The 26,464-nt window shown below is 38.9% G+C and overlaps 1 protein-coding gene across 3 annotated transcripts in view; it reads right to left on the bottom strand.

Moving 5' to 3' along the window:
* Positions 1 to 26,464, bottom strand: part of pld1a (phospholipase D1a) — a 34,620-nt gene that overhangs the window by 2,766 nt on the left and 5,390 nt on the right. For 2 of the 3 annotated variants that reach the window (XM_085379226.1, XM_085379224.1), the window contains exons 2-24: positions 19,309 to 19,524; positions 17,118 to 17,287; positions 16,788 to 16,930; positions 16,056 to 16,167; positions 15,751 to 15,816; positions 15,217 to 15,275; positions 14,951 to 15,043; positions 14,045 to 14,197; positions 13,426 to 13,575; positions 12,561 to 12,644; positions 9,846 to 9,927; positions 9,323 to 9,433; positions 8,959 to 9,150; positions 8,115 to 8,328; positions 7,773 to 7,901; positions 7,356 to 7,474; positions 6,885 to 6,998; positions 3,046 to 3,156; positions 2,628 to 2,716; positions 2,175 to 2,288; positions 1,957 to 2,006; positions 1,697 to 1,831; positions 1,025 to 1,178 (exon numbers count right to left, since the gene is read on the bottom strand). In XM_085379226.1, the coding sequence (XP_085235352.1) occupies positions 1,025 to 1,178; positions 1,697 to 1,831; positions 1,957 to 2,006; positions 2,175 to 2,288; positions 2,628 to 2,716; positions 3,046 to 3,156; positions 6,885 to 6,998; positions 7,356 to 7,474; positions 7,773 to 7,901; positions 8,115 to 8,328; positions 8,959 to 9,150; positions 9,323 to 9,433; positions 9,846 to 9,927; positions 12,561 to 12,644; positions 13,426 to 13,575; positions 14,045 to 14,197; positions 14,951 to 15,043; positions 15,217 to 15,275; positions 15,751 to 15,816; positions 16,056 to 16,167; positions 16,788 to 16,930; positions 17,118 to 17,287; positions 19,309 to 19,492 (2,828 nt within the window). In that variant the 5' untranslated portion in view covers positions 19,493 to 19,524. The remainder of the gene's footprint in view (positions 1 to 1,024; positions 1,179 to 1,696; positions 1,832 to 1,956; positions 2,007 to 2,174; positions 2,289 to 2,627; positions 2,717 to 3,045; positions 3,157 to 6,884; positions 6,999 to 7,355; positions 7,475 to 7,772; positions 7,902 to 8,114; positions 8,329 to 8,958; positions 9,151 to 9,322; positions 9,434 to 9,845; positions 9,928 to 12,560; positions 12,645 to 13,425; positions 13,576 to 14,044; positions 14,198 to 14,950; positions 15,044 to 15,216; positions 15,276 to 15,750; positions 15,817 to 16,055; positions 16,168 to 16,787; positions 16,931 to 17,117; positions 17,288 to 19,308; positions 19,525 to 26,464) is intronic. The other variant, XM_085379225.1, reaches the window with a different exon arrangement.

Below are 26,464 nucleotides of genomic sequence, written 5' to 3'. Positions count from 1 at the left end.
ATGTGACTTTAAAAGTGGGATGGTTGTTGGCACCAGCCAGGCTGTTCTGAGTATTTCAGATGTTGCTAATCTACTGGGATTATTCCATAAAACCGCATCTAGGGCTTACAGAGAATGGTCCACAAAAGGGAAGTTAAACAGCTGACTGGCAGTTCTCTGAGGCTGTACATGCCAGAGGTCAGAGGAGTAAGGCAAGACTATTTCAAGCTGATAGCAAGGCAACCATCTCTCAGGCAACTCAAATAACCACTAGTGATAACCAAGGTATCTAGAAGAGCATCTCTGAACACACACAACACATCAAACCTTGAAACAGATGGGCTACAGCAGCAGAAGACCACACCAGGTGCCTGTCCTGTCAGCTAGGAACAAGAAACTGAGGCTACAGTTCACACAGGCTCACCAAAATTGATTCATCTTGCCTTCTATCAACAACTCAAACAACTACTGGTAGTGTAGTTATCTGTGTGATATTTTCTTGCCCCTCTTTGTGCCCCGTAGTATAAACTGGGCAATGTTTCACTGAGCCTGACGGCTTCCATGAAGACCGTTCCCCATGTCACAAAGCTGAAATCATCTAATACTGTCTTAATTATATTCAAATGGCTTCCACGGTTACCAGATCTCAATCCTATGGGATTGGAATAGGATTAAAAAACAATTCTGGAAAAACTGTGTGATGTGATCATATTAATAGACCAAAATCCATGATTAATACACCCAGCACCTTGTTAAATCTATGTCAGCTCTAAAGCGAAATTGAGTCCATCCCAGTACTAGCAATGTGTTCCTAACAAGGCAGCTGGTGAGTGTATTTCTTTTGCATTCTTTCTTTCTTTATTGTTTCAAAGCCACATGTACATTAGCTGTTATTTACATGTAGGCATGTAGTGGGATTTTCGGCATGATAAACAAAAATTTCAATATATAAAATGTCAAGCACTTAAAAAATAACAACATATCACAAAATAGCAATGTGCTTTTAACGTTGTCATCTCATACACACATAGAAACAGACAAGCACCTGAAGCATTCGAGGCGCAGTTGAAGAGCGTAATGCCCAGCTTCATACTCCTCTCCATCCATTACTGAGGGAACCTTTTCGGAGTCTTCAACGATCACTGCCACCTCGCTGTCACGTTTACCCAGCATACTTCTGTCATTAATGTTCGCAGAGCCTGCAACAGACACACAGAGCTGGTTAAATGTAGTCTATGACTTGAGCTAACTTCTGCTGTTGGTATGTAACCCTGTTTTTTTATTATTTTGACAGATTCAAAGTGGCGGTATCCTGCTAGGGACTGATTTACATATACTGTCATAAACAATAACTTTTCACCTTATTTACATTGATTTGTATTTACAAGAGAACAGATTTAATGAGAGAAAAGAAGAGGAATATTAATAAGAAGACATGGAGTGCTTTTCCTTTTGTCGAAAGGGTGAGCTGCACTTTATACACCAGCAGGTGGCACAACAGAGCAACGTACCACTCCACACACATTGACACAACAGCATTATTATGCAAATGTTTTAGCCATTCACATGGTGATAAAACGAGGAAATAGAACCAGATTTTTAGCATTATCACATTTTGATGGTGTCGAGCCAGAGAAGCCAGTTTCTTCCAATAGTAGCTGGTGAAAACAGCATAAGAAGAGAAAGTGACAGAAGGTGAGATGAGAGAAAGACTAACCAATGATGACTGTATTGTCGTCAGCGATGAGCATCTTGCTGTGGACGTAGATGAGCTCTGTGACGAGGCGTCCTGCTAGCTCAGCATGAGTCCGAAGTCCAGCAAAGGAGATGTAGTTCATCCACTGATCGCCCACTGGGAAATAGAAGAGATCAAAACTAGAATTTAGATAACATTATGGCGGCGGGTGAATCTGAAAGAATATCAGAAGTTTTTTGGGTCTCAGAATACTTAATTTTATAGCTTATCTCTCAACTTACTCTCCTTTTTCAACTGGGAGATGATAGAGTACTCTCCTCTGATCATGGTTCTGAGGGGACAAGAGATTAAATCTCACCACAGCGCATGTAAACGTCACATGAGAAAATCCTAGTTAATCCTAGTGCTTTCTCATTTCCCTTCCCCCTTCCTCTTTCAATACGTTCAATACAAAGTTCAATACAACATTCAATTCTTCTGAAAAAGTCATGTGATCTACCTGTAGTTAAAGTGCATGACAGCCTGGATGGCATTCCCTCCACCAGTGGTGATGTCTCCCTCAAACCCAGGCAGCAGTGGGGTGACCACATACACACGGTATTTCTTACGCTCTCTGTACACAAACATACATGATTTTTAGACTTAGGCCCAGAAGCATATGCATTACATTTTACATCTTCATTACAGTAAATGGACTGGTTCTTATATAGCGCTTTTCTACTCATCTGAGCACTCAAAGCACTTTACACAACTTGTGCATTCACCCATTCACACAAGCACATTTTTCTAAGTCCTTTATAGCTAACATTCACACACATTCATACTCCGATGGATGCATCACCACCAACCTTCCGATCAGTAGATGACCTGCTCTACCACCTGAGCTACAGCCACCCTAGTACAATCAAAACCACTTCTTAAGCAAACAAGCTGCTTCAATAAAGGGAAGTACTTGTCTGCCCTGATGATCCTTTCAATGATGGCGTCTCCAATCTTGTTGTAGACCGTCCTGTTGTCAGCACAACTAATGAAAAACTGATTCTGAGTGAGACAGAGAAAAGAAAGGGAGGAATGACACAAACCCAAAGTGCAAAAGCAACAACAGTTATGGCTCCCAGGTTTTGATTCCCCCTAAAATAATTATAGTTTTATGTTTCTGACTTTAATTTCACGATGTGAGAAAGCATTTTGGCTGACATATAATAAAAGGAGTCATCTCTGTACTGGGAATATTAACACATTTCAGAAGAGACATGTGTTGTTTTGCATCAAAGTCAAACATCAGTGCTTTGATAATAAAGTTTGAATATCAGCTTCAAAATGCAGTATTTCTCTTTTATTTTTATATCTGACTCTCTCTGTTGTTTTACCTCTATGTAGATGTAGTGCTTGCTCTTGGCGATGACTTGGATGTAGGCATTGTGGATGGACTCCTCGTGGTATTTTATGCCTGCCGACCAGTCTGCAGATGACCGTAACACCTTTTACACACAGACAGAGTACAAATGTGTGTGTTGATTCATTTAATGTTTCACACATACAGTTGTGTTTAGAAGTTTACACACACTAATCATAGCTGTGGATGTCATGGGCTTGTAAAAATTGCAGATTTACAGAAGTTTGGAAGCTCTCTAAGAGCCATTTCTAAACAAAGATTCTTAGAACATCATTTCAAACAATTGCACATGTTATTCTGATGTGTCTCCACTTTGTCATTTGGAAGAACGCCCAATCTGTCACCCTTAGATGAGAGAAAATTTGTTAGGATGTTGAGGAACCACCAAGACTGCCATGAACTGGAGAATGGTGGCAAGTTTTGCATCGCTATATATTGAGAGGCTGCCAACCAAGAAAGAAACTCCTGCTTTAAAATCAAAACCTTCAAGCTTAATTGAAATTTGCAGCTACCCTCATGGACAAGCCAAATGCCTTCTAGAGAAAAGTTTTTTGGTTTTATGGACATGGCAGACAAAGACTGAGCTGTTTGACTACAATGGCAAGAGATCTGTTTGGGGGACTGCACCAATTCTGCCAAAAAGACCACTTAAATATCCAATCAGAATTATGTTAGAAGTTTATTGACAGCTATCAAGTGTCTGGTAGAGGTGCAACTTGCTGAAGTGTCAGTGGGGATATATGCATATGTTTGAGTCTGTTTGTATATAGGGCTGTGCGATATTACCAAAATCTCATATCCCGATATTAAGACATCTATCATCCGATAACGATATAAATCACAAAAATGTAACATTTTCTATAAATTCTGCGAATCTCGGTCAGCTCGACTTGCGTGAAGTGTTTCCAGCTGGGCGTCGCGTACCTGGAGTCGAGTGTTTTAACTGATGCGTGAAACATTTTTAGACAGTTGTAACGGCGCAGTTTTCTTTGTGCGTATTCATTACACGGCATGCTGCGGGGAAAAGTCTGTTCTAACGTTTGAGTCTAAGGTTTATTTTTTTAGCACCTGGCGGCTCTTTTTTGCTTCTCATCCGTAAACACTCTGCATCTTTCACGTGATTCAGTTTATTTTGAAAAGTCTCAACAGGATCTTGAGCTTTATTGTGAAAGGTTTATGCGGAACAAGCGGACACGCGGTGGTTTTACGTCGTTGTTGCTAACGACAAGGCATAAAAACAAACGCTTGTCTGTCTGTAGTGTGGTTATATTAAATATAAGAGAAAGTGAGAACTTTAAGAAATTAATATAGCCACTACAGTGAAATAATGAAAAAATATTGCCGTAAACAGTTTATTTTGCGACACCACGAAACAAACGATAGCGTAAAATGAAACGATAGACGTTTTTATATCGTCAGAGGTGGGACCAAGTCATTGTTTTGCAAGTCTCAAGTAAGTCTCAAGTCTTTATCCTCAAGTCTCAAGTCAAGTCTCAAGTAATGTCAGGCAAGTCAGAGTCGAGTCTCAAGTCACTGGTGTAAAAGTCCGAGTCAAGTCACAAGTCTGAAACTTTGAATTTCAAGTCCTTTCGAGTCTTTAAAAAAAAAAAAAAACGAAAAAATAATGTTGCAGTTATGCTAAATGTAAATGTTAGACCATGTAATTTTAAAATCTGTGTTTTTCTCAACACATGACAAAATAGTGAACTTAGAAAATATACACAAATTGTGAAATTGCACCTCTTTAAAATGCAGCTCAATTAAACTTAGCTCCAAGAATAATTTTCACCGACAGTTCTGAGATAAGCTGCATGTCATTCTTGGATGCGGTTGTAGGACCGGCTTTAAAATCGCATGACAAAAATATCATACACATTAAAAAAACTGTATCACCAACGTAGCCTGGACAACATTTGCTAGTTAGATGAAGTCAGCTATCTCATCGTAGCATATTTATATGCATATTTATAATCATACGGTTCTTGGAGTGAGTGCATACACTCATGAAGTTTAGTAACTTCAGGTCACTGCAACAAGCCCAGGTACAGTTTACCGACGGATGGGTACAGGACCTTGAAATGCACCGTGTAGAAAGTAAAGACCATCGTACGTATCATAAGTTTACCAGTCTCACAAATCGTCGTCATAAATACACATTCGTTAACCGTTTATTAATAGGACCTTTGAGCTCAACGGTAATTAATTAGTAGTGGAAATAATTTCTGGTTCATCACAGAAATGTAGCAGTGACAATAATATTGTATGCTGTAATCGTACTGGGCAATTAGTGATACAAAAAACCTGTTTTATCCTGTGAATAAAAGTATATGTTTTTGTCAATGTACCATAATAACAGAGGCGAAACGCAATATTGTGTCAGGACAATTCACTATTTATGCACAATAAATAAAGGAGCATAGCGCGACAATTTCTGTTCAGCGCCAGACTTGCTTGTAACCTATATCACCAGTTATGTTATGAAAATGACGTATTAACTACTAAAAAACACTGACCTTCGTGTAAATGCTTGGAGCAGACTAACCTGTGAGCTGGAGGGTTCTGGGACGTTATATTTGACCTTTGAATGGCTGCAATCCAGGCCACCCGTCGCCTCTTTGTTACTTCGGAAACATGGCTCGAACAATTTCTCTTCAACGAGGTAATCCGATAACAACCGATCTCTTTACCCGTCGGCTTCCCATGGCTGTCATGCGACCGGCTATTGCAGTTAATAATACAACGGCTTCTTGTGTTTCTTTTTATCGCTGTATAACTGATTTTAATTGAAAGCCTGCGTGCGCTAGTACCGCTTGCCACGAGTTCCCAGAATCCTTTGCGGTTCTACCCGTGAATGACGTCACATTTTCAATCTCTATATAATATGCATGTTAAATTTTGTATTTGGGGTAAAATATCAAGTCTTTTCAAGTAAACCGGTTCAAGTCCAATTCAAGTCCCAAGTCATTGGTGTAAAAGTCCAAGTCAAGTCACAAGTCTTAGAACATTTTTTCAAGTCAAGTCTAAAGTCATAAAATTAATGACTCGAGTCTGACTCGAGTCCAAGTCATGTGACTCGAGTCCACACCTCTGTATATCGTTATATCGAACAGCCCTATTTGTATACTTTTAACCCTATGGGAATTACAAAAATCCTAAATAAATTCAAACATGTGCAACCAAATTTTTTAAAGTCATTGAAGATGTATGTTGTACAGTAATTCCACCCGGAAAAGGAACTGTTCAAAGAAATCATTAAAAGCCATGATGATGGACAATGATGTATTTGTAAACTTCTGACTGCAAATGAGAACTACATGCAAGAAAAATAATGGGATTTCCAACTGTGGTTCTCACAATATTCCTGATCAAGTACAGTTTACATATTTTGTCAATGGTTAAAATATATAGTTAAAGTTAACTAATTAAGCATATGAGTAAGTTAAATGTATATTAATAGACACAAATGGAAAGCTTGCACATTATGTTCTTAGAGACGTCCCTTCAGAAAAGTGGCTAACAAAATAAACGACATAAACAAACACAAGTAATGGAGTCATGATGGTTTGTTTGTCCACTTCTTATGTTAGGCAACAATTTCTCTCAGAGGTCGGTTCCTTTTGGGTAAAAACCCTTGAGTATCAACGCAAGACAAGCTTTGTGGTTATATAACTTTCTGGCCCATAGACAGTTGATTTTTTTTTATCATTTGTTTGCATTATGTACATGTTTTGGCTTGTTTTTGTTTCAGTTTGTACTTCATATAAATATGACATTCACAATATGCTTTCTTTTATGCCTAAAATGTTGCCTTACCTGAACTTTAGCATTAACACATTCAGGAACTTGGTATCTGAGCTCATTGGTAGTGGAGTGAGATTTAGGCAGCAGGAATGGATAAGACAGGGAGCGATACTTTGGCTTCATGATCTGCAGAAAAGACATGTGGAGAATTTAGGCGGGAGACGGTAAATACAGTCTCTATAGAGGAAGCATTCTTTTTTGAATAAACAGGGGAAAAAAGTTGGTGGCATGGAAAGCCTGAGCACCACGATGAGGATTACATTATATTTTCCATGTCTCCTATTATCCTGCTTTTTATGAAAGTGAGTCATGATTTGAAGTTAACACCATCTTTCCACAACTTATAATAATAATTAAAGTATTTAATTATTAACTAACAAACCACTAAAAAGTGGCTATAAATTCCCAGTTAAAGAAGTTAAATTTTAAGCTTTGCTCCTGCTCTACAACTCTTTGTGTTTTTGGCCAAAGTACACTGCATGCCTTAGTGAAGTTCCAACGCTGAATAAAGTGTCTTGCCACATCCCGGGCAGCTCTACCATGAACCACTGAGGCAATGTCATGCCAGGGCATTCTGGAAGTGGTGTACCTGTCGATGAAGTCTGCAAAAAGAGGAACAGATCCAAAAAGGATTTTTTAGATGAAGAACTAAAAAATGTAAAAGAAAAGAATGGCTGCAAAAATATGGAGAAATATACAGTGATAAAAAATAAATAGTGAGACCAGCTGAAACAGTAAGAAGACATAACGTACAGTGAGGTCAGATATTTTAGTGGAGAGGGTTTGAGTGAAAAAAGTGGAACAAATGTTGCCAATGTGACTCAGATCGACTCTATTTAGTTTTCCAGATGATTATATGTTTCCATCAAACTGCTGGGTGTGTCCATGTGTGTGACCGACCATCAAAAGGTTTCTCCAGCTGGATCCAGTCCTTGTACACAAAGTTGCAGTAGTCCTTTCCATGCCAAAAGCGAGTGTTTCCTTGTAATTCTCCCACACCTGTCTTCAGGCTTCGTACCGAACCGCTCCCTACACATGTGCACATATACAGAACAAATGAATCTACAGCCTTTAAAATATCGACTGCATTTGAAAGTACAACCTTTTACAACGCGCCTCTCATTCACTCACATTCACATTCTCACCCACACAAACACCCCCGCTGTCGTGAGAGGTGGCGTAACAGAGCATCTCACTGCCAAAATAGCAAAGCACGATTTTTTTTCCTCTGCCTTAACATACCTGCGCTATCAACACTGCTGACACTGTCCACATGCTGCAGAGTGTGTTTGTGCCTCAGTGTGCGCAGACTGAAGCGAGCCATCCTGTTGCGACCGATTCCCTTCAGCTTAGGTAAATCCGCTGGATCACTGGGCGGTGTCCCTCGTCCATTGCTCTGAGAGACGCCATCAACAGAGGACAAGCCCTTACTGGATGGAGTGTTGGTGGAGCCAGTCTAGGAACATGAAAACGATCTATAACTGCAGTTTTTTACCTTAAACTATAAGGTTATAATGGACACAGCAGTTTTAATAGGTGCTGTTGATTCATGCTCCATTACATTGCCTAGGGGTGTTGCTAATATTTAATAGAGCCAAATAAGGTTTATAAGAAAAGGTTGAAGTCACAAGCTAGAGAGACATTTGCTTTTATGTGGATATTTGCGATCTGTTTTTTTTTTTTTTTTTTTTTTTTTGGTCCAGCCAAAAGTAGAACAATTCAAAAGGTTTCATTTGCTTTCTGGTCTGAATGGCGTTCTCCAAATTGGAAACTGTCATCACGGGTATTAACAACACATAAAGACTTGTTCTCAATGATGTAAATCATGTGAGGAGTCCAAAGTGTCAATGCAGTTGGAAAGGTGATTAAAAAAAATAGATACTTGATATTATGAAACTTCTTGCTGGTAGCAGCTCTGTAGCTGTAATGCTGTATGAGAGTTACAGAGAATAAATATTTTATGGTCAGCAGAGCATAATGCGATTGAGTACTTGTGTATAGGAATTCAGTTCAATAAAATTAAGAGGTTGCCAGCTTGCATTGTTATACTTCATTCCCCACATGCAGCTGTGTGTAAATGGAGTACTTTTCTCAGTCTGCTCTCATCTGAACGTGTCACACTTCCCACATCCGTCAGCCGATGCTCTCTGTCGTCCCAGCGCCCGTACGCCAGGTCAATACCGCCCACAAAGGCCACTGATTGGTCAATAACTACGATCTTCTCATGATGTGCCCACAGATAGACAGAGGAGGAGACGTGATCCGGATGGCGCATCACCTGGAGCATAAACACACAGCACATATGCAGTACACTTGTATACATTGTAATATGAACAAAAATCTATTATTTTATTTATTCTCACGGTTAATCTGGTCCTGGATATGACATTGAATAATTTGGGAAATGTGGCACTGCATTGTTTATCAAACCTTAATATCATGTCACTTACCTTAATGTTCGGGTTCAGGTGCAAAAGGGTTCTTTTGCTGTAGCCTGAGTTGATGCCCAGAGCGAGCTCCACCTCTTTATACAACATTACAAAAATTCGGACTCCCTGTTGCTGTTTCAAAGGGCAAATAAATTCGGTTATTCTCCAAAAGTCTGTATCTAATTCAGCTATAAAAGCAATGGGAACAGATAAGGATGTGGAATATGTGCACTTAAAGTCACAAATTCCAGTATCACTAATTTCTTTGGCTACGATAAAAAGGCCTTTGATTTATACCATCTACAGATATAGACAGGATGTACTCTTATGTTCAGTTCATTATGAGAAGTTTAGTAAACATAAACCTTGTGAATACTGGGAGAAGAGCTTTATCCAACTAAAAACAGCAACTTTTCACTACAAATGGTTACATTAAAAAAATAATTAAAAGGAAAGTACAGGGAAACATTTACACTGAGTGCTCAGTACTTGGTCTGATGTGTATTTCTTAATGAATAATGCTGGCAGTCTAATGTGTACATACTGCTTTGCGCTTGAGGATGCAGTCAAGCCTCCACCTGTTTCCTTCTACAACAGGTCTTTTAAGGAAGATCTCTGGACTCAGCCTGACAAAACAAGAGCGACAGAGAGGAATAAAATTCAACACTAAAGAAGGACAATAAGACAATAAGACGGGCGAACAGATGAATAAATGATGCATTCTCACTCATTAAGACAGATTAAAAGTAATGTTTGCCTTCACCAGTCAGAGCTCGCGGCACATTTCCTCATAGAGTGTGACAGACATGACATAATGATATAGTCTCATGAGTCATTCACATTGGCATCCTGAGCTTACATGTCTACAATACCATTGGCTCATATTGCACAGGGTGACACCTCATTGGTTAAGACCATAAGCCTAGTGATTACTGCTTTAGAACACAGGGATTTCAGCCACGTCCAGACAGTGGTGCATTTGGCTCTGTGGGATCATAAACTATTATATTTTAAATTACAATGTCAAGAATATTACACCTCTGTTAGCAGAGACAAATAAGTTGGAAAACTTATTTGATTTGGAAAAATGTAACAGGTCATGGGCAATTTTCTTTACCATGCAAACTAACCAAGCTAGTTGTATCTGAGATAAGATTTCCATCTTTGTAGCATACGTTTCCAGGATACTGTAACCCCCCCGGGATATAATGCAATGTAGGATGTCATACTGACTAAGGTATCACAAGAGAAAGAAAGAAACATTTCAGTTTTATTTTCATATATTAATTTCCATATATTTTCATCTAATTATTTATCTATCTTTTTATAGAGTGCTGGGACAGACTGGCAATCTGTCCTGGATGTTCCATGTACCAGGGTGCCTCTCACGCCATGACATGGTTTATCTACACATATATTTCATAGCCGATAATAAAAACATAATACTTAATAATTTCTCAGGTGATGATAGACAAGACAGGGATAAAAGGGGTGGGGCAGAAGGATAAACTGATATGGAGATTGTATCTTTGTGTCACTGTATTTCTTTGCCTGAAGCAAGGAGATAATAATTAAAGTTAACAACATGTCATGGCTCTATAGTACAGAGTTGTTGGTTATAATGTAATGTTTAACTGCATTTATTACTCTCACAGGTACCAAAATATCAATCTGTTGTTTCGTTCCTTGGAAGCAGCTCAAAAAAGCCATTACTATTAATCTGTATATTATCTTTATCTAGTTCAGAGCCATCAATTGCTATGGAAACATCACCGAGAACGGAGTTTCTTCATGTTCAGGAGACGTGGATATGCACTTTAAAATATATAGGTACTATTATTTTAGAGATGTATTAACTGTGTTTCCAAGCAGCTAGGCAGCTGCTGAGGGCCTCAGTGAGGGCAAAACAAAGGATGTTGAGTAGTTGGTGTCAATATGGTGCAAAATTTTCCACTGGGCCTGACCTTTAAAGTTCGCAAAACAAGAAGACTTCAGCATATAGTGGGAGTGGAAAATCTATGACATTACTCTGGTACTGATGCAAAAAAAATATGTTCTTTCCTCCAAAAATGTACCAGTTCTTAACCAAAATAACAACTTCAAAAAACAATTCTCTAGCATGTTAGTAGGCTAATACAGAGAATGAAACATGAAGCTGTGGACTGACCTGTTTCTTGTGGCTTTTGTTATAACAATGTCTTTTAAGCAAGGTGGATGCCACAAACTATGCTAATCCAAGGTTTACTGCAGAGGGTCAAATCAGAATGTGTCAACGGCTTAATTACTAAGCAACAAACAAACCAATCAAATCAGGTCAATTAGGATTTTTCAGTAAAGGAACACGAAACACCAAGAAACAGCTTTTTCCCTTCAGCTATGGCCTCCATCAACCTCATCCAGCCTCACCACATACTAAAAAACTTGTACTGATAACAACTTTCAAGGCTCTCATTCCACCCTATATAATATTATATATTATTATATTTATATTATCGTCTATTTGATGGTTTTTAGCATTTGTGTTGGGTTTTTGTTTTTTTCTTATCGAGATACTAGAGAAGAAATTATTTCTTTTCTGCAAGAATTTAAAATAGTTTCGCTGTCCTTACTTTTCCTCCATAGTTTGCATACATCACACATTTTAACTGCTTGCATAAAAAAATCACTGCATGCAGTGCATCATGTGCATTCTTTAGAAGTACTGTTTACTCAGCTGTTTACTAACTTCATTTAAACAGTTTCCACAGTACTTCTCATAAAGTGCACCCATAATGAATACCTTTTTCTCCCTCACTGAATATCATTGATTGCTTTTCTGCATATTCATGGTTTTGTTGTTTCTCCTTCTAGCCATAAACCTCGTCTCTCTCGCATGAACAGGCTCTTACTTGAATCAGAAATCTAGAGCCCCTTAAGCCAGTTTACATCTTTGTATTTCATTACCTAACAATACCCGAGTTAAGCTCAGATTACTCACGGAGGGCTAGACTGAGATAAATATGGTTTGCAATAAACGGCGTCAGTAAAGGCCGTTTATAGCACTGGCACATTTTTCTCTGTTATTTTATGTCTGCAGGATTATTATTCTATCAGGTTTGGATGTTACGGTTGTAAAGTGTATGCAAACGGAGCACATGTATAAGACCTTTATTGTTAACTTGTTTACTCTGGGCTTTCACACTTCAGTGCTGACAGCAAACACTACTTAACCACATCATTTGGCATCCTGTATGTTTACACAAAGGACACTAGAACTCACCACCAGTCAGTGATGAAGATTTCCTCTTTAGCCTCCTCCAAAGCATCGGCCACATCCTCCATGTAGGTCTTTCCATTCACATACCTGCAAAGATATATTGCAGTCACACTTGGGAGAACATTTTGTCACTTGAGCTTGGGATGATACAAACATACATATGAAAAAATAAAATAGTTCACGTTGTGTGGTATTTAAAAAAAACAAACAAACACACACACAAGCTGAATGATGGCGCCTTTCAGTTCATTGGCCCGACTGTCATTGCACTTTAACAGCCTTACAAACTTAAGTCTACACCCATAGACATGTCACCATGACGTAACCGTCTTTAAACATTCTCAGCTTTCACCTCCCAACACGTCTTATCCTTCCGACTCCATGCTGAGTACATAGACAATGTAACGACTTTATTACACTGATGATTCAGTCTCGCAGAAAGTGCCAGCTGAGGGGGAGAGAATGCAGATAAAGAACAGCACAGCCAGAAGAGAGAGAGTCCAATACATTTCCATAGTTACCAGTGAAACACTAACAAATAGAATATGTCCTGAAGATTTGCCCAATTTGAGTTTTTCTTTTTGATTTACTGCATCTTTCCCCAGAATGTGTAGGTTTCTTGTAATAAGAAGCCATAAATCATTTTTCTAAATAACACATTTGGTTACAGTTGTATTTTTCCAAATCCAATAAGTATAATAGATACAACACATCTTAAATGTATAACATTGCATTTGTCCGTTCCACAGAAACAAATGTTTCAGTCTGAAACTGATGCAAACATTGTTGGAATTAAGCATTTCTAATCCCACACAAACTTCCCGACAAAACAAGCGCAGCCAGCTGTGTTCTCTCCCAGTGTAGTTACCATTTGGCAGGGATGTTTTCCTGTTCTTGTGCAAAAGATCCAAAGCGGTGATCTCGGAGGAAAGCCTTCCCATGATTCCTCACGAAGCTTTCAATGCTCTGACCCCACCAGCGTGCGTGTCTGTAACTGCTGCACTTAAACACGAGGGTCCTGCCGGTGGGATATTTATAGATACAAACATAACCAGAGGAAAACAAGATTATACATATAGTCTAAAGCCTACGTGAGAGCGAGGTAGTCGTATCGTTTCATATGTATATATATGCACATTAGCTGATCAAGGCAGAGGTATCTGTTGTCTTTCTGAGATATATGAGACCTAGTCAGTAATTCCTAAAATAAAAGCAGCACTGATTAAGAGTCTTGGATTTGTGGTTTTTGGGCCCACCCATGATTGTTTTGGTTAATATTTTTCTTTTTGCTAAGATCTGATGAAGAGTTCATCTTCTGGTCCAGGTATTATTCATCACACTGATTTTATCTTGAGAACGTCTCAGAGGGGATTCACTGTTTAACTTGTATCTAGATAGTTAAGCACTAGTATATGATCACTCTCTGGGTAATCTGCTGCAAAGATCAACTGTTCAACCATGACAAACACAAATACACACACACACACCTGGAGAGGCTATCAATCCGGACTCCGTGTTTGGTCTCCGTGTCTTTGGAGTCCATCTTGATGGTGAACTCTTTATCCACCAGCAAGACGAAGGAGATGGCTCCCGTGTCTGGCTTCATGTACAGCAAGAATGAGTCTTTCACCACAAGCCAGCTACAACACACACAAAGTGGTCGTCGCAACATTAATGACGTCTGTGTAGATGTAAAGTTTTGCAGCTTTCTGCTGACTGCTGTGGACCATTTCTTATGTTTCTCGTTTGGAGGAAAGGGTGTAGGAAGAAAATCATCATGAGGATGTAGGTGGACGGGCTGAGCGTTTCAAACGTGTGGGATTATTTTTTGTGTTGTGTTTAAAGAAATAATAACAACATAAACTGATCACATCATAATTTGGATGATGTAAAGTGGAAGAGAAAGACAAAGTCAGATGTGAGTGAATACCACTGCCGTCAGACTGAGACTTTCTTATAAATATAGAAAAAATGAAAAATGTTGCATGACAGCAAAAATGACCGCCTATTAAGATGTCACAATTATTATGTTTGTAAATGTGTAATGCACAGTTGTGTAATAGATGTTCACTATTCTTTGACACCCACACTCTGACAGCTCCCTGCCAGAAATTTGAGAATGAATGTTCAAGAAATCCTCCTTCTTGTGTTTACCATAAGACATTCAGGAGTTGATCAACAGCCTGAGCAACTCCTACATGTCACCATGTTTCTCGCCTTCCAAAATAAACTGCACAGTATATTTAAACTGCTGGCTTAGACAGCTTAATTACAAGAAAAAAAACAACTAGTTAACACGGCAGCTAAAGCAGTGGGATTGACTAGAAGATGCACAGAGAGAAATAAATTGGACAGACAGAGATAGCTGGAGAAAAACTGCAACATTCACACACCGTTTGGACCAGCGATAGCAGGCCTGGCTCTGACCACAGCAGTTCATTCCAGGGATACGATGTCCGCCTGAGCGTTTATAAATCATCCCTTCCCTGGAGGAGGGAGAATAACTGGTGAATATTTTCCAAAAACTGTATCATGGGGCTTAAGAAGAGTGTAAAAGAAGATTGCAAGTTTAAAATAAATACACCTAAGGAAAGAACAACTTTGACATGGGATATTTGACCCTGATCCCCAGAGATATAGGCACTAAGAAAATGCTCACAGTCCTTTGGGCCCTAAGTCATGAATGAAACTCATCTGGCTGACGTCAATGAACTCCATCTGTGTAAAGAGGGCAAGCACAAACAAGAGACTTCACATAATGATTCTTGTATAGACAGACACACCACTCATTGTGTAATATATCATCATGGGAACTAGAAAGTGTTAGTCCACATACGTAGAGTTAATATGACTCATCTTAAATTGTGTGTTGTCATCTCTCATAATAACTTTAAATGCATAACAGCAAGTTTTCTGCCTAAAATATGTTTTAAGTGTGAAGGAGTTATTTAAGAAGAGGCACAGCATAAAGACAATTTCCCTTCACTTTATAAGAAAAAAGCAAAACAGAACAACTTGAGGCTTTGCCAAATTCCACAATAAAGGTACTGAATTAAAACATGTAGAAAAAGACTAATAATTATTTGCTTTTATTGTACATTATCTATAGTGGCTAATAGAAATGAGGCATAAACACAAGTGGTATAACATTATGTTTAAGTGTGACCCTTTGGAGTGTTTTGTATTTACTCACAGTATGGTGATATTTTCGGTACATGGCCATCCTCAGCAGCTTGTTCAAATAGTCTTCTAGCTGTCTCTGTGGGAACACAAACACTATATTTGGACACTGACAAAGCCCATGCATATAAACACCGAGATGTGCAAAACAATGTGAAACAGTAGTTCAGAGGATAGATTTGCTGGCAAGGAGTTAAGTGCCATGGCAACAAGTGAGTGCCAGGAGAGCTCCCTGCAATAAAGTTGAAATATCACAAGAATCAATTTCATGGCCCTGAAAACAAGGCCAAAGAGGACAAAGACAGCGCTCCAACATACCTTCCTGCTGGAGACCTGCTCATCTCGCACTAGCTCCTCTCCTCCTCCCCTTGGCAAGGAGGGCATCTCTCTCACTTCACTCTTCCTCACCGTCTTTCTCCTCACTGTGTGGCTGAAAAACAGAATGTGGGAAATGTAATACTTTAAAGACAGAATATCCTTGGTCCTTAAAGTATAAGATAGAAGAAAGAACAAAGGTCCAGAGCTTTAAAAACACTGTTTAAGTGGCGGATCAGAAATAAAAAATCTGTATATTTCACAGGTGTGTCAGACTTCAGAGAATGCCAAAGGGAGTAAAAGTGTTCACTGAATTTTAAGCCTATTGTTTACTTCAAAAAAGAATCTATGATTATAATAGACTGCACCAAAAACGTGAATGTGAAAAGTTCATAAATTTCAGTTGCACTGAAGGACAGTATGTCAACACTTAGCATTCAAGCTAAAAAAAAAAAAAAAACATCTCCCTGCTGGCAATAAATTTGTTGTTTTTACATCTGTGCTTATGAGAAGAAAAGTGCTGATTATATCATCTACATAAAGTAAATACAATACTCTCTTGATCTATTAAATATACTAGTATGACAATTGTGTCTATGCATTTGGGTAAGTATACTTTTGTCACATCATGGACATATATCTCCCATTTAAGGACAAAAAGCTTAAGGTAAAACAAGCACTTAGGTCCATGTGAGACTGCAAATTTATCTTTTACTGTATAGATTGCATGCCAACCTGCGTGATGGCAGTGGTATCCTCATGAAGGTTTTGTACGTCCTCAGCTCTCTGTGCAGCTCCATGAAATGCTTCTCCTTCCTCTTAACCACCCAGGTAAATTCCCCATGTTTCAGCTCAATCTTAAAAACTGCTGGCAGAGACTACAGAAACATGCACATGCTTAACACCTGTAATCATGGTAATGTCATCAATAACATTAAAAATGTTCAACATTTAATAAAAAAGAAAAACAATCGATACAATAGAAAATGGAAAAATCTGTGGCATAAGTAAACAGCAAGCGCAACAATCAGGACCATATAGTTTATAGAGAGGTGTGTGCAGTACCTTGTTGACACTCCTTTGGTGTGACGCATTGAAGCGGTCCTGTGCAGTGGTGAACCTCTCCACCTCCAGGATTCGGGCAGTAATGGGTACAGTGGGGAGGTACACTTTTGCATTGGCTTCTTTAAAGCCCACTGTGGCATACACTGCTGAAAATGGGATACGACAGTCCCCTGGGACAGAGACGAGGCGGGTGTTTAGTGTGATCTTTCTGCTTGTACATGTAGGAGTTGCTCAGGCTGTAGGAGCGAGTAGGATGCATCAGTGAAAACTCAGCCTTTGTTCAAGACCGTTGTAGTTCGCGAGTTTGCAGTGTTAGGGCAAATGTTACCGTATATTTTCTGGTAAAGTTTGCAAGACTTCAAAAGTGCAACCATCCACCCTCATGTGCTGGCACCGTTAGATAGTGGTTTGGAGCCTCCATGTAGTAAGTTGCTTTTTTGACTAATTGAATTATGTTAATACACTGTGATCCCACTTTGAATTAGTTTGACGGTCATTAAATTAGTAGAGGTCTTGAGAACAGGATCGTTACAGACTTTTTTTTTGCATGTGTATATTTAAGCTCATATTCTGACAAGTTAAGACTAATAACATTTAATAGTGAGGTAACTGACTTGACCACTTGCTTTTGAACTCTGCTACTTTGCTAGGTCTTCCTCCTCTTCAGCTCACTTAAGGGTTATCACAGCTTCTTCTGTCATACCAGTCAGCTCCATATCCTCCTTCACTACAACCATGATTGTTCACTTCAGCAGCTCCATATTCAACATCCATCATCCATTATAGCCACTATCCTTCTACTCCACATCTCAACCCTGCCGCTCTGACTTTCTTCCTTCATGTCACTGTTACACCTGTCTCCTTCTCGTTCACACACGTTTTGCTTGACTGACTTTATTTCTCTTCTCTCCAGAGCATACTTCCACCTCTCCAGGCTCTCTTCCACCTGCTTGCTACAGATCACATTATTGTCTGCAAACATCACCTGCCTGACCTGGCTGTCAACCTTTTCACCCCCCCTGCAAAGAATCAGAATCTGAATAATTTATTAAGGAAATTATGAATAATGTAGGAAGAAATGTCTCAGAACTGTCTCCTTGTGTAATCGCACCTCCACCATCTATCACTCATACCGCACATCTGACCTCGGTGTCCCCATACAGATCCTGCATCACCCTCAAATACTTCTCTTCCTCTCCCGACTCCTACAGTATCTGCTATTTGCCACAGTTCTTCTCTTGGCACCCTATCATATATTTTCTGTGGATCCACAAAGACACAGAGCAACTCCTTTGACCCTTCTCTGTACCTCTCCATCAACTCTCCATATAAAATAAATATTGCATATGTAGTGGTCTCTTTGCATGAACCCATAATCCTCTATTCTTAACCTAGCTTCATCAACTTTATCCCTCTGTAGTTGCCACAGCTCAGCACGGCACCCTTGTTTTTGAAAATCTGTATCAGTACACTTCTTCTCTGTTCTTCAGGCATCCTCTCACTCTGTGGTAAACAATCTGGCTAAAAAGTCCAGTGCCCTCTCTCCTATACCTTTCCATACCTCCATACCTCTTCTCAACACACTCTTCGCTCATTAGTGACCTTAATCATCCTAACCTGCTGCACATCCTTTCCAATCTCTTTGACACAGCCAATCGATACAAACATTTGTGCTTCCTTATTTTTCTTAGTACTTCAAATACAAGTAATATCAACCAGCCTCTGCCACCTCTCTCTCTCTCTGTTGTACTGCCAGTATCTGTGTCTACGTTCTTTATCTCCCTGACCCACTTTTTCTTAGCATACTTTGAACTTTTTCCTGTACTTCCTCATTCCACCACCAAGTCTCCTGGTTTTCTGAGGATACAACAAACACCTTCTTTTGAGTTTCCCTCAACACTTTAGCTAGCACTTCATTCGCTTCCTCTACTTGATTTCCAGAGTCATCCTACAGACTACCATTCTATGCTGCCTAGCTACATTCTCATCTAACACCACCTACCCCACATTTGCTGAGTGTCCATCAGACTATCTGAGCCCACAATTAGTAGGTTATGTCAATATTTTCTTCTTGCTTTTGAGATTTCTTTACAAGAAATTATTGTAATACTGTAAATTTTGAGAGCAACAGGTACATAATAAGTAATTACAGTAGGTAAGCACATATATTTCCTCATTTCCATAAACTTACCTATGTTGTTTCCATCATAATCCACATCTTCTCCCTCCCCTATGTCCAGCTCTCGGGTATCCAGGCTTTCCACCAGATCTGCCATCTTAATACCGTCGTGTATGTCTTGAGCCGCTCTGCTGTCAGAATCTACAGAGTTCACCAGGTTGAGGTTACTGGTAGCAGTCTGAGCCTTACTCCTCATGCTTAGCAGTCAGACCCTGGAGCAGGGCACACCTAGAAGAGAGATCAGATGTATGACCATTTCCTGAGAGTATATGTACTCCCACAGAGCAGGACAGTCTTGTGACATTTAATCTTCCAGTGACCTTACTGTGACTTTCCTTTTTATCATGTGAATCAGATAAGAACTGCAAGGAATACAAACCCCAAAACAGACACATATAATGTAAATGTGTATTTCAGCTTGTGCTGAAAATCAACAGAAAGGTAAATAAATGTATTCTTATTTACCAACAGCTAAGCTTTAGAAGAAGCGTAAATCATGTCCAAGCGAACACCAATGTATCTTAGTGTCTTAGCAGCTTTTGAGCACCGCAGGTAGACATTTACTGTTCACTTCTCTCCTGAACTCCTCTAAATAAAATAATGATAATAAATCATTATTTAGACTCACTCTATAAGACCTGTGTCCACTAATTTTCAGTGCAGTTCTTGTGTTATTTGGCATACACCAGCCTCTTCTAAGCCCTTCATACCTAACCCTTTCCAATGAGCTTTCAGTGAACAACTGAGGGGTCAGAGGTTCCTTTTTCTTAAAGACATGATTTTCACATACTCTTAATCTGCTAGAGAATTTTTTTATTGTCTGTCACTTCATTTGTCCTCCACCCGTCCAGTTTCCTAGATATTTTAAGAACACATCACACATGCAGTGTTATATGACTGACATGGCTTATATCTCTTTGGGAATCACATTTTTGCTGCAGAAATACTCTTCTATTCTATATAAAGTGCCAAACGATACAATTAAAAATATATAAATATAAAGAAACACAAAGAAATGAGAGGCAGACTTCTGCACAATACCATATCTATACTTTTACTGTATGTGTCATGGTCCTGGGCCATGTTGGCCCAGTGTTCTTAGTTTTCTTGTATGTTTGTATTTTGTTCCTTGCTTAGGCCATGTTTTCTGAGTTGCCCTGTTGTGTTGTTCCCTAAGTGTTTTCCCTTCATGGCTTTTACCCCCTGTGTGCCCCTCTGTGTATCTGTGAGCCCTCGTCTCTCCTTATGTTTTATTCCATGTTTCCCCTGCCCATTATGTCTAAGTTCTCCCCGTGCTCTCTCTTCCCCCTGTGTGCCCTCTATGTATTTATGAGCCCTCGTCTCCCTTTGTGGTTGTTTCATGTTTTCCCAGCCCGTTATGTCTGTGTTTTCCCCGTGCTCTCTCTCCTCCGGTCTGAACCTCTGTGCACTTCCTGTTTACTTTGTGACTCTCACGCCCGTACATGTCATGTTCAGTTCACCCCGCCCTGTCTCGTTATGATTATCAGTGTCACCTGTGTTCCCCGTGTGTTCCCACTTTCCTCGTTAACCCTCTGTGTATTTCTGTCTGCGTCTCCCTCTGTTCAGCGTGACGTCGTCCCTCATGTTGTGTGGATCTCCCTGTGCCTTCCTGCGAATGTTAGTTTACTTTTTCCCAGTTAGTTCTGTATTTCCTGTATTCTGCCGTGCCAGCATTAAAGCTGTGTTCTTTAAGTTCATCCCCGTGTCTGTGAGTTTTGCATTTGGGTCCTCCTCCTGCTTGCCACACAGCGATCCATGACAGTATGTGCAGTCCTACTCACAGCACTATTTAGTCACCTCTAATGACCTTTTTGGAAGAGTCAACATTTGCGATGTTTCTCCATCTGTTTATTATACAACCTGCTGGTCACCTGCTGGTCACTACTCCTGGAGACTATAAAAAAATTTAGTTTTTATATTTTAATGAAACATGTGCACAACAAATGACCTAATTTTTCAGCAATACAGTAATAAGATTGTGTATTTTGAATGTTTGTTTTTTTTTCAGGACGGGGTATAGCACTTAAACTACTATTGTTTTTTTCTTTAACCTCCTAAGACCAGAACTCTTCCACAGCATGCATTTAATTTCTCTTTGATATTTGGGCATATTGGGGCCCGATGAATGTTAAAACAAAGAATTACCAGACTTTTTTTTTTACCTTATTTTTGTTTTTAAGAAAAATAAGAGCCACATATGAGGATATTCGTTTAAAAATTTGATAGAACAGTAGCAGTATAGTGATATAAGTGGATATCAGGCCCTTGTAGAGCAAAATTTTGTATTTTGATCTAAATAACCCAAAATGTGATGTCCACATATGTGGACGCCAGGTCCTATTAAGGAAATCACTTGTAAAGTTCTGCCTGAATTAGTTCAATGGGACCAATAAGTTAATGTAGAAAAAAACAAAAAAAACACCCTTCCACTCCCTAAACTACTCCTTTAAAAGATTCATGCGAAATAAAACATGTGTAGTCATGTTGTGGTTTGTGACTTCAGAGACCTTGTGAGTAGAAATCAACTTTGAATCAGACACAATCATCAAATGAAAAAAAAATCAGCTGATGCCTTTCATTCTATCAAAATCAGAAAATATGCTCATATTTCTAAATTATTGGTCACTTATCATATATTGGTCATATATGATACACTTGCACACTACTCTGCACAGAAAAAAAATATTTAATTCACTGAATGGGCTACAAACAAATATTTTCTAATAAAATGTTTCTGAAATAAAGCAAAACAAAATACACTGAATTATCAAAAGCAGGCAAACCAGATTTTTATGTAAAAATTTGTGGAAATTGATGTTTTTTGTGATAAATATACAAAAGCTCAGAATCTGCTGAAGTCAAAGGCAGTGCAGTTCAAAAACAGGTAGGTTTTGGTAGACTATAAAAATATAGTATAGAATAGTATTAAAGACTAATAATTAGTTTAGACTAATAATTATGTAGATATTGTGCTCAGGTCTCTCTTTTACTTTCAACTTTACCTCAACACAGAGAGTTCTGACACAGTTTTGTGTACCAAACAATTATTGAGACACCAAAACCTGCTAAACCCGTCACAAACATTATTTCTCACTTTTGCTACACTTTGCTTCACTGTAAATCCAATATTTGCTCTTAAGGTATAAAATATCTTCCTTTATATTTCTAGATAGAAACAAAAGTATTTGGTTCTTTTTAAAAAATGATCTTCACTAGAATGTGATACAGTTTGCTCAAGAGCTTTGTAAGAAGGCCTGTTAGTTTCAGACAACAGATGCCCCTGCCATAAAAAAGACAAGAAAATGTGTTGACATTTAGATTTTTTTCATTAAGGGCAGGTAAAAAGTCATCATTAATCTGAAAAACATCCAGACAGAAAACCTGATTTGGTTTTACAGAAACAAAGTTTCGAGAGACAGCAGTTAAACAACAATGACTGAAAAACAATAAAAATAAAAGTTCAAACAGAAGAAAATAGGACAGAATCTGTTTTGCCTATGGCTTTTCATGATTCAGCAGTGTTGGTAACAACACTCAAAACACACACGCCCAGAGAAACAGAATAACGTCAACTGGTTCTTTAGAGCATGTGAGAAAAAATGAAACCACTTCCTGCATTTCATTAAAAAAAAGAAAAGATAGAAACTGTGTATGAGTCTTTTTAATCTCCCACAATTAACTGCAGTTTAGCATTAGGCTGACACCTATGTGGTCAAGTTTGAAAGAGGAAATGATCTTCTGACTTTCTTCTGACTAGCACCAAATTCTTCCAGAGCAAAAACTACTTAAAATGCCACTAGCACGTACGCTAAGAGATAAAGAGATGACAGTAAACATTCCCACTCTAGAGAACAAGATCCAACATGCTCGAAGCATCAAAAGAGTCACCAACTGCCTCAAGTGACTGTTTGTCTGCTTGGCTTCTGTTGTCCTTGTGAACTTTTATTCGCTCCATTTATTCATAAAAGTGAATGAATGAGTTTTGATTAGTTTCCTATTTAAAATAAAGCTATTCCTATTAAAAATAATTTCTTTGATATTTGGGCTTGATTTGGTTCAGTTTGGTTACTATTATAGCTACTTAAATTTTCATTGACTGTCACATTGTCACGTCTGCTGTGACAGATGTGTGGAGTGGAGAGAGAGTGTGGACCCAAATGCTGACGCAGAAAGTGATGGACTTAAAGTGAGCCTTTATTACAGCCAAGCAAAATACAAACAAAAGCAAAGGAGAGAATGACTAAGCTAAAAAAAACTACAAACAAGTATAAAGAAACTAAAGACCTGAGAACCTGGGGCTTGGAGAAGTGGAACATGGAGAACTGCGGTGAATGACACACAGACGATCCAGCAACAAAAAGAGGAAGATAAAGGGCTTAAATACACAGAGAGATAATGAAGGAATGAGACACAGGAGGAGAGCACAGCTGGGAGTAATCCCATATGAGGCCGGGAGAAGGCAAAACTGAAAACACATAGGACGCAAGATTGTCAAAGTCAAACAGGAAACAAGAGACATTCACAAAGACACAGACTTGACACTGAGGCCTGGAGATACGAATGACTGGAGAGACACAGGAGATGCACAAACATAGATGACATTAAACGTGGAACACGGGAAGGCTTCGTAACAGAAACCTAAAGACTAGAAACTAAGGATATAACACACACAGAGAACAATAAGAAGAACCAAACCCATGAATAACACTAACTCAAAGAATACAGACTAATCAAAAAACACAGCACTGAATCACAGACCCAGTATCTTGACACACATAGCCCCAATATTCATTTGAACTCACATTACTACGCAAAGCATGTTAACTGAGTCAGCACTGGCTATAAAAAGCTCACTTTGCATGGCTTCATTCTGCACAAAGCAACAGTGTGGAATGAGAAATAGCCCACCGACATGAATGGTTTTACATCTACAAAGCATCGACTATAGATAAGTGTATAGTGTAAACTGTGCCCACTGTTTCACGATTATTATAAACACAATAAAATTCCTTGTTAAAAAGTAATTGCTCCCTGTGTTAAATCATGAATTAACCACATTTTTTGGAAAGCTAGGTTCAGTTTCACTAACCACATCCAGCTATAGTTACTGTCAGTCCTGTTGAATTAAGAAATTACTTATATACAACTTGTCTGACCAAATGTAGTATGCTAAAAGATCAACACCAACAAATGGACAAAACTATGAACAATAATGAACCTTCCCAGGAAAGGCTGGCCAACCAAAATTATTCCAAGAGTGCATCAATGACTCATCTTGTATGTCACGAATTGCCATAATTGACTAACCACGAATTCTGCTCTCTGTCAGAAAATCCTGAAGGAGAATGTCCGGCCGTCGGTTCATGCCCCGAAGCTATAGCATACTTGGGTTATACTGCAGAATAATAGTCCTAAATACACCAGGAAGGAGAAAGAAAATAAAGGTTTTGGAATGGCCTAGTCAAAAACCAGACTTAAATCTGATTACACAGCACATTCACACTCATAAACCAGCGGGGATAAATTAAAGCATTTCTGTCAAGAAGAGAGGCCAAAATTCCTCAACTGTGAGGTGGAGGAGTCATTGCCAGTCACAAAAATTTATGACCGTACTTCTTGCTACCAGGAATAGCACAACCAGCTATTCAATTTGAGAGACAAACTACATTTACTGGGTTATCTTTGTTTAACATTAAAATTTGTTTCATCACAAAACTTTAAGTGTGGGAAATGTACAAAACAAATGAATCAGGAAGGGGCAAATACCTTTTTCACGGCACTGTATATCTGTTAGAAAGTAGTACTTTTTTATGATTAAATATTTTATGCTGCCTATAGCTGTATTTCCTGCTCTGAGAATGTCCATGACCTCCCAAAAACCTTGACCCACAGAGAGGTTAACAAGAATGTCAAAAAGTGTGTGTGTAGACTGAGATGTAAAAAGCACAGTCTGTGTTATCTGTGTCTACAATATGCAACCTGAGAGTTATCTCTCTACTCCATTGTAATAAAAAAAATGCCAACTTCCTGCTTCCTGTCCTGTTGTCATGGTGATAGCTTGAGCAGCTAGAGCTGCTTATATATAAATATCAACAGAAGTGCACCCGCCTCTCCCATCGTGTGCTAGCATCCCTCTTAAATGTCAATTAGTAGGAGTGTGTCAGAGAGTCAGAAAAAAAAGAGGAATTACAAGTAAAGTTGCCGCTCATCAATCTTTTCAATGAGACACATGGGAAATTTGATCTCTCACCATGTGACACAAAGTCATTAAATACATATCGCTTTACTTGCCATGCAGGAATCAGCTGTCTTGCATTCTAAAAAGGGCTAAATCCATTACTGGGGATGTGAAATTTAAAGTAATTTTTAACTAAAGATTTTGTGATATACGTGTATATCCCACATAGCAAAATTGGTATGGCCTGGATCTGTCAGAAGTGCCAACTTCATGCCAGATCCGGGCCAGACTTGTTTTCAATTAGCCTGGGCCACAAAAACCAAACCACAATCGGGCCAGATGTGGCATGCCATCACATAAACAGTGCCATCATTGCGAGACCTGGCCATATCTGGATGACATACCACTTACCATGACACCAGTCAGAACAGCAGTGCCGGCTTGACATCAGATCCAGGCCAGACCCGTCTGCTATGTGGGATTGTCAGCTACAGCTTGCTTGGTCTGTAATACTTTGTTCGTCAGATAAAGTTCTCCAATGAAGAATTTTTCTCACCTTCTGGAAAAGGGCTGCAGAGCATCTGAACCAACATATAGCAAAATTCTTCCCAGTTGTGTGAAATAAATAATTGGACATTTTTGGGGGAAAATACACTTGTTATTAGAGATATGATGCCACACTCGAGTCAGTCGTAATGATCCGCAGAGGTGTTACATGCATGACAGTTTGCCTTTTTATAAGTGCCTCTATCCAACACTACCAACGCCGCCACGTCTAATGACCAATTTCAAGCTGAGACTTGGAGAGGTTACTACTCTAGCTAAAAGGCAGCCAAGACAACACATGGTTCTGATAATCCAAGCTAAATGGCCAGCGGCAAAAGATTCCTGTTCAATAAGTACCGTAATAGTTAGATTAATAATTTATTAAAATTAATAAATCGATAAGCTACAAACTGAAAGAGTGTT

Source organism: Diplotaxodon limnothrissa, linkage group LG19 (genome assembly GCF_057381915.1).
Source record: "Diplotaxodon limnothrissa isolate DT_005_m linkage group LG19, D_limnothrissa_male_GT1.1, whole genome shotgun sequence".
Lineage (NCBI taxonomy): Eukaryota > Metazoa > Chordata > Actinopteri > Cichliformes > Cichlidae > Diplotaxodon > Diplotaxodon limnothrissa.
This window is presented reverse-complemented; position numbering and strand designations above follow the sequence as displayed.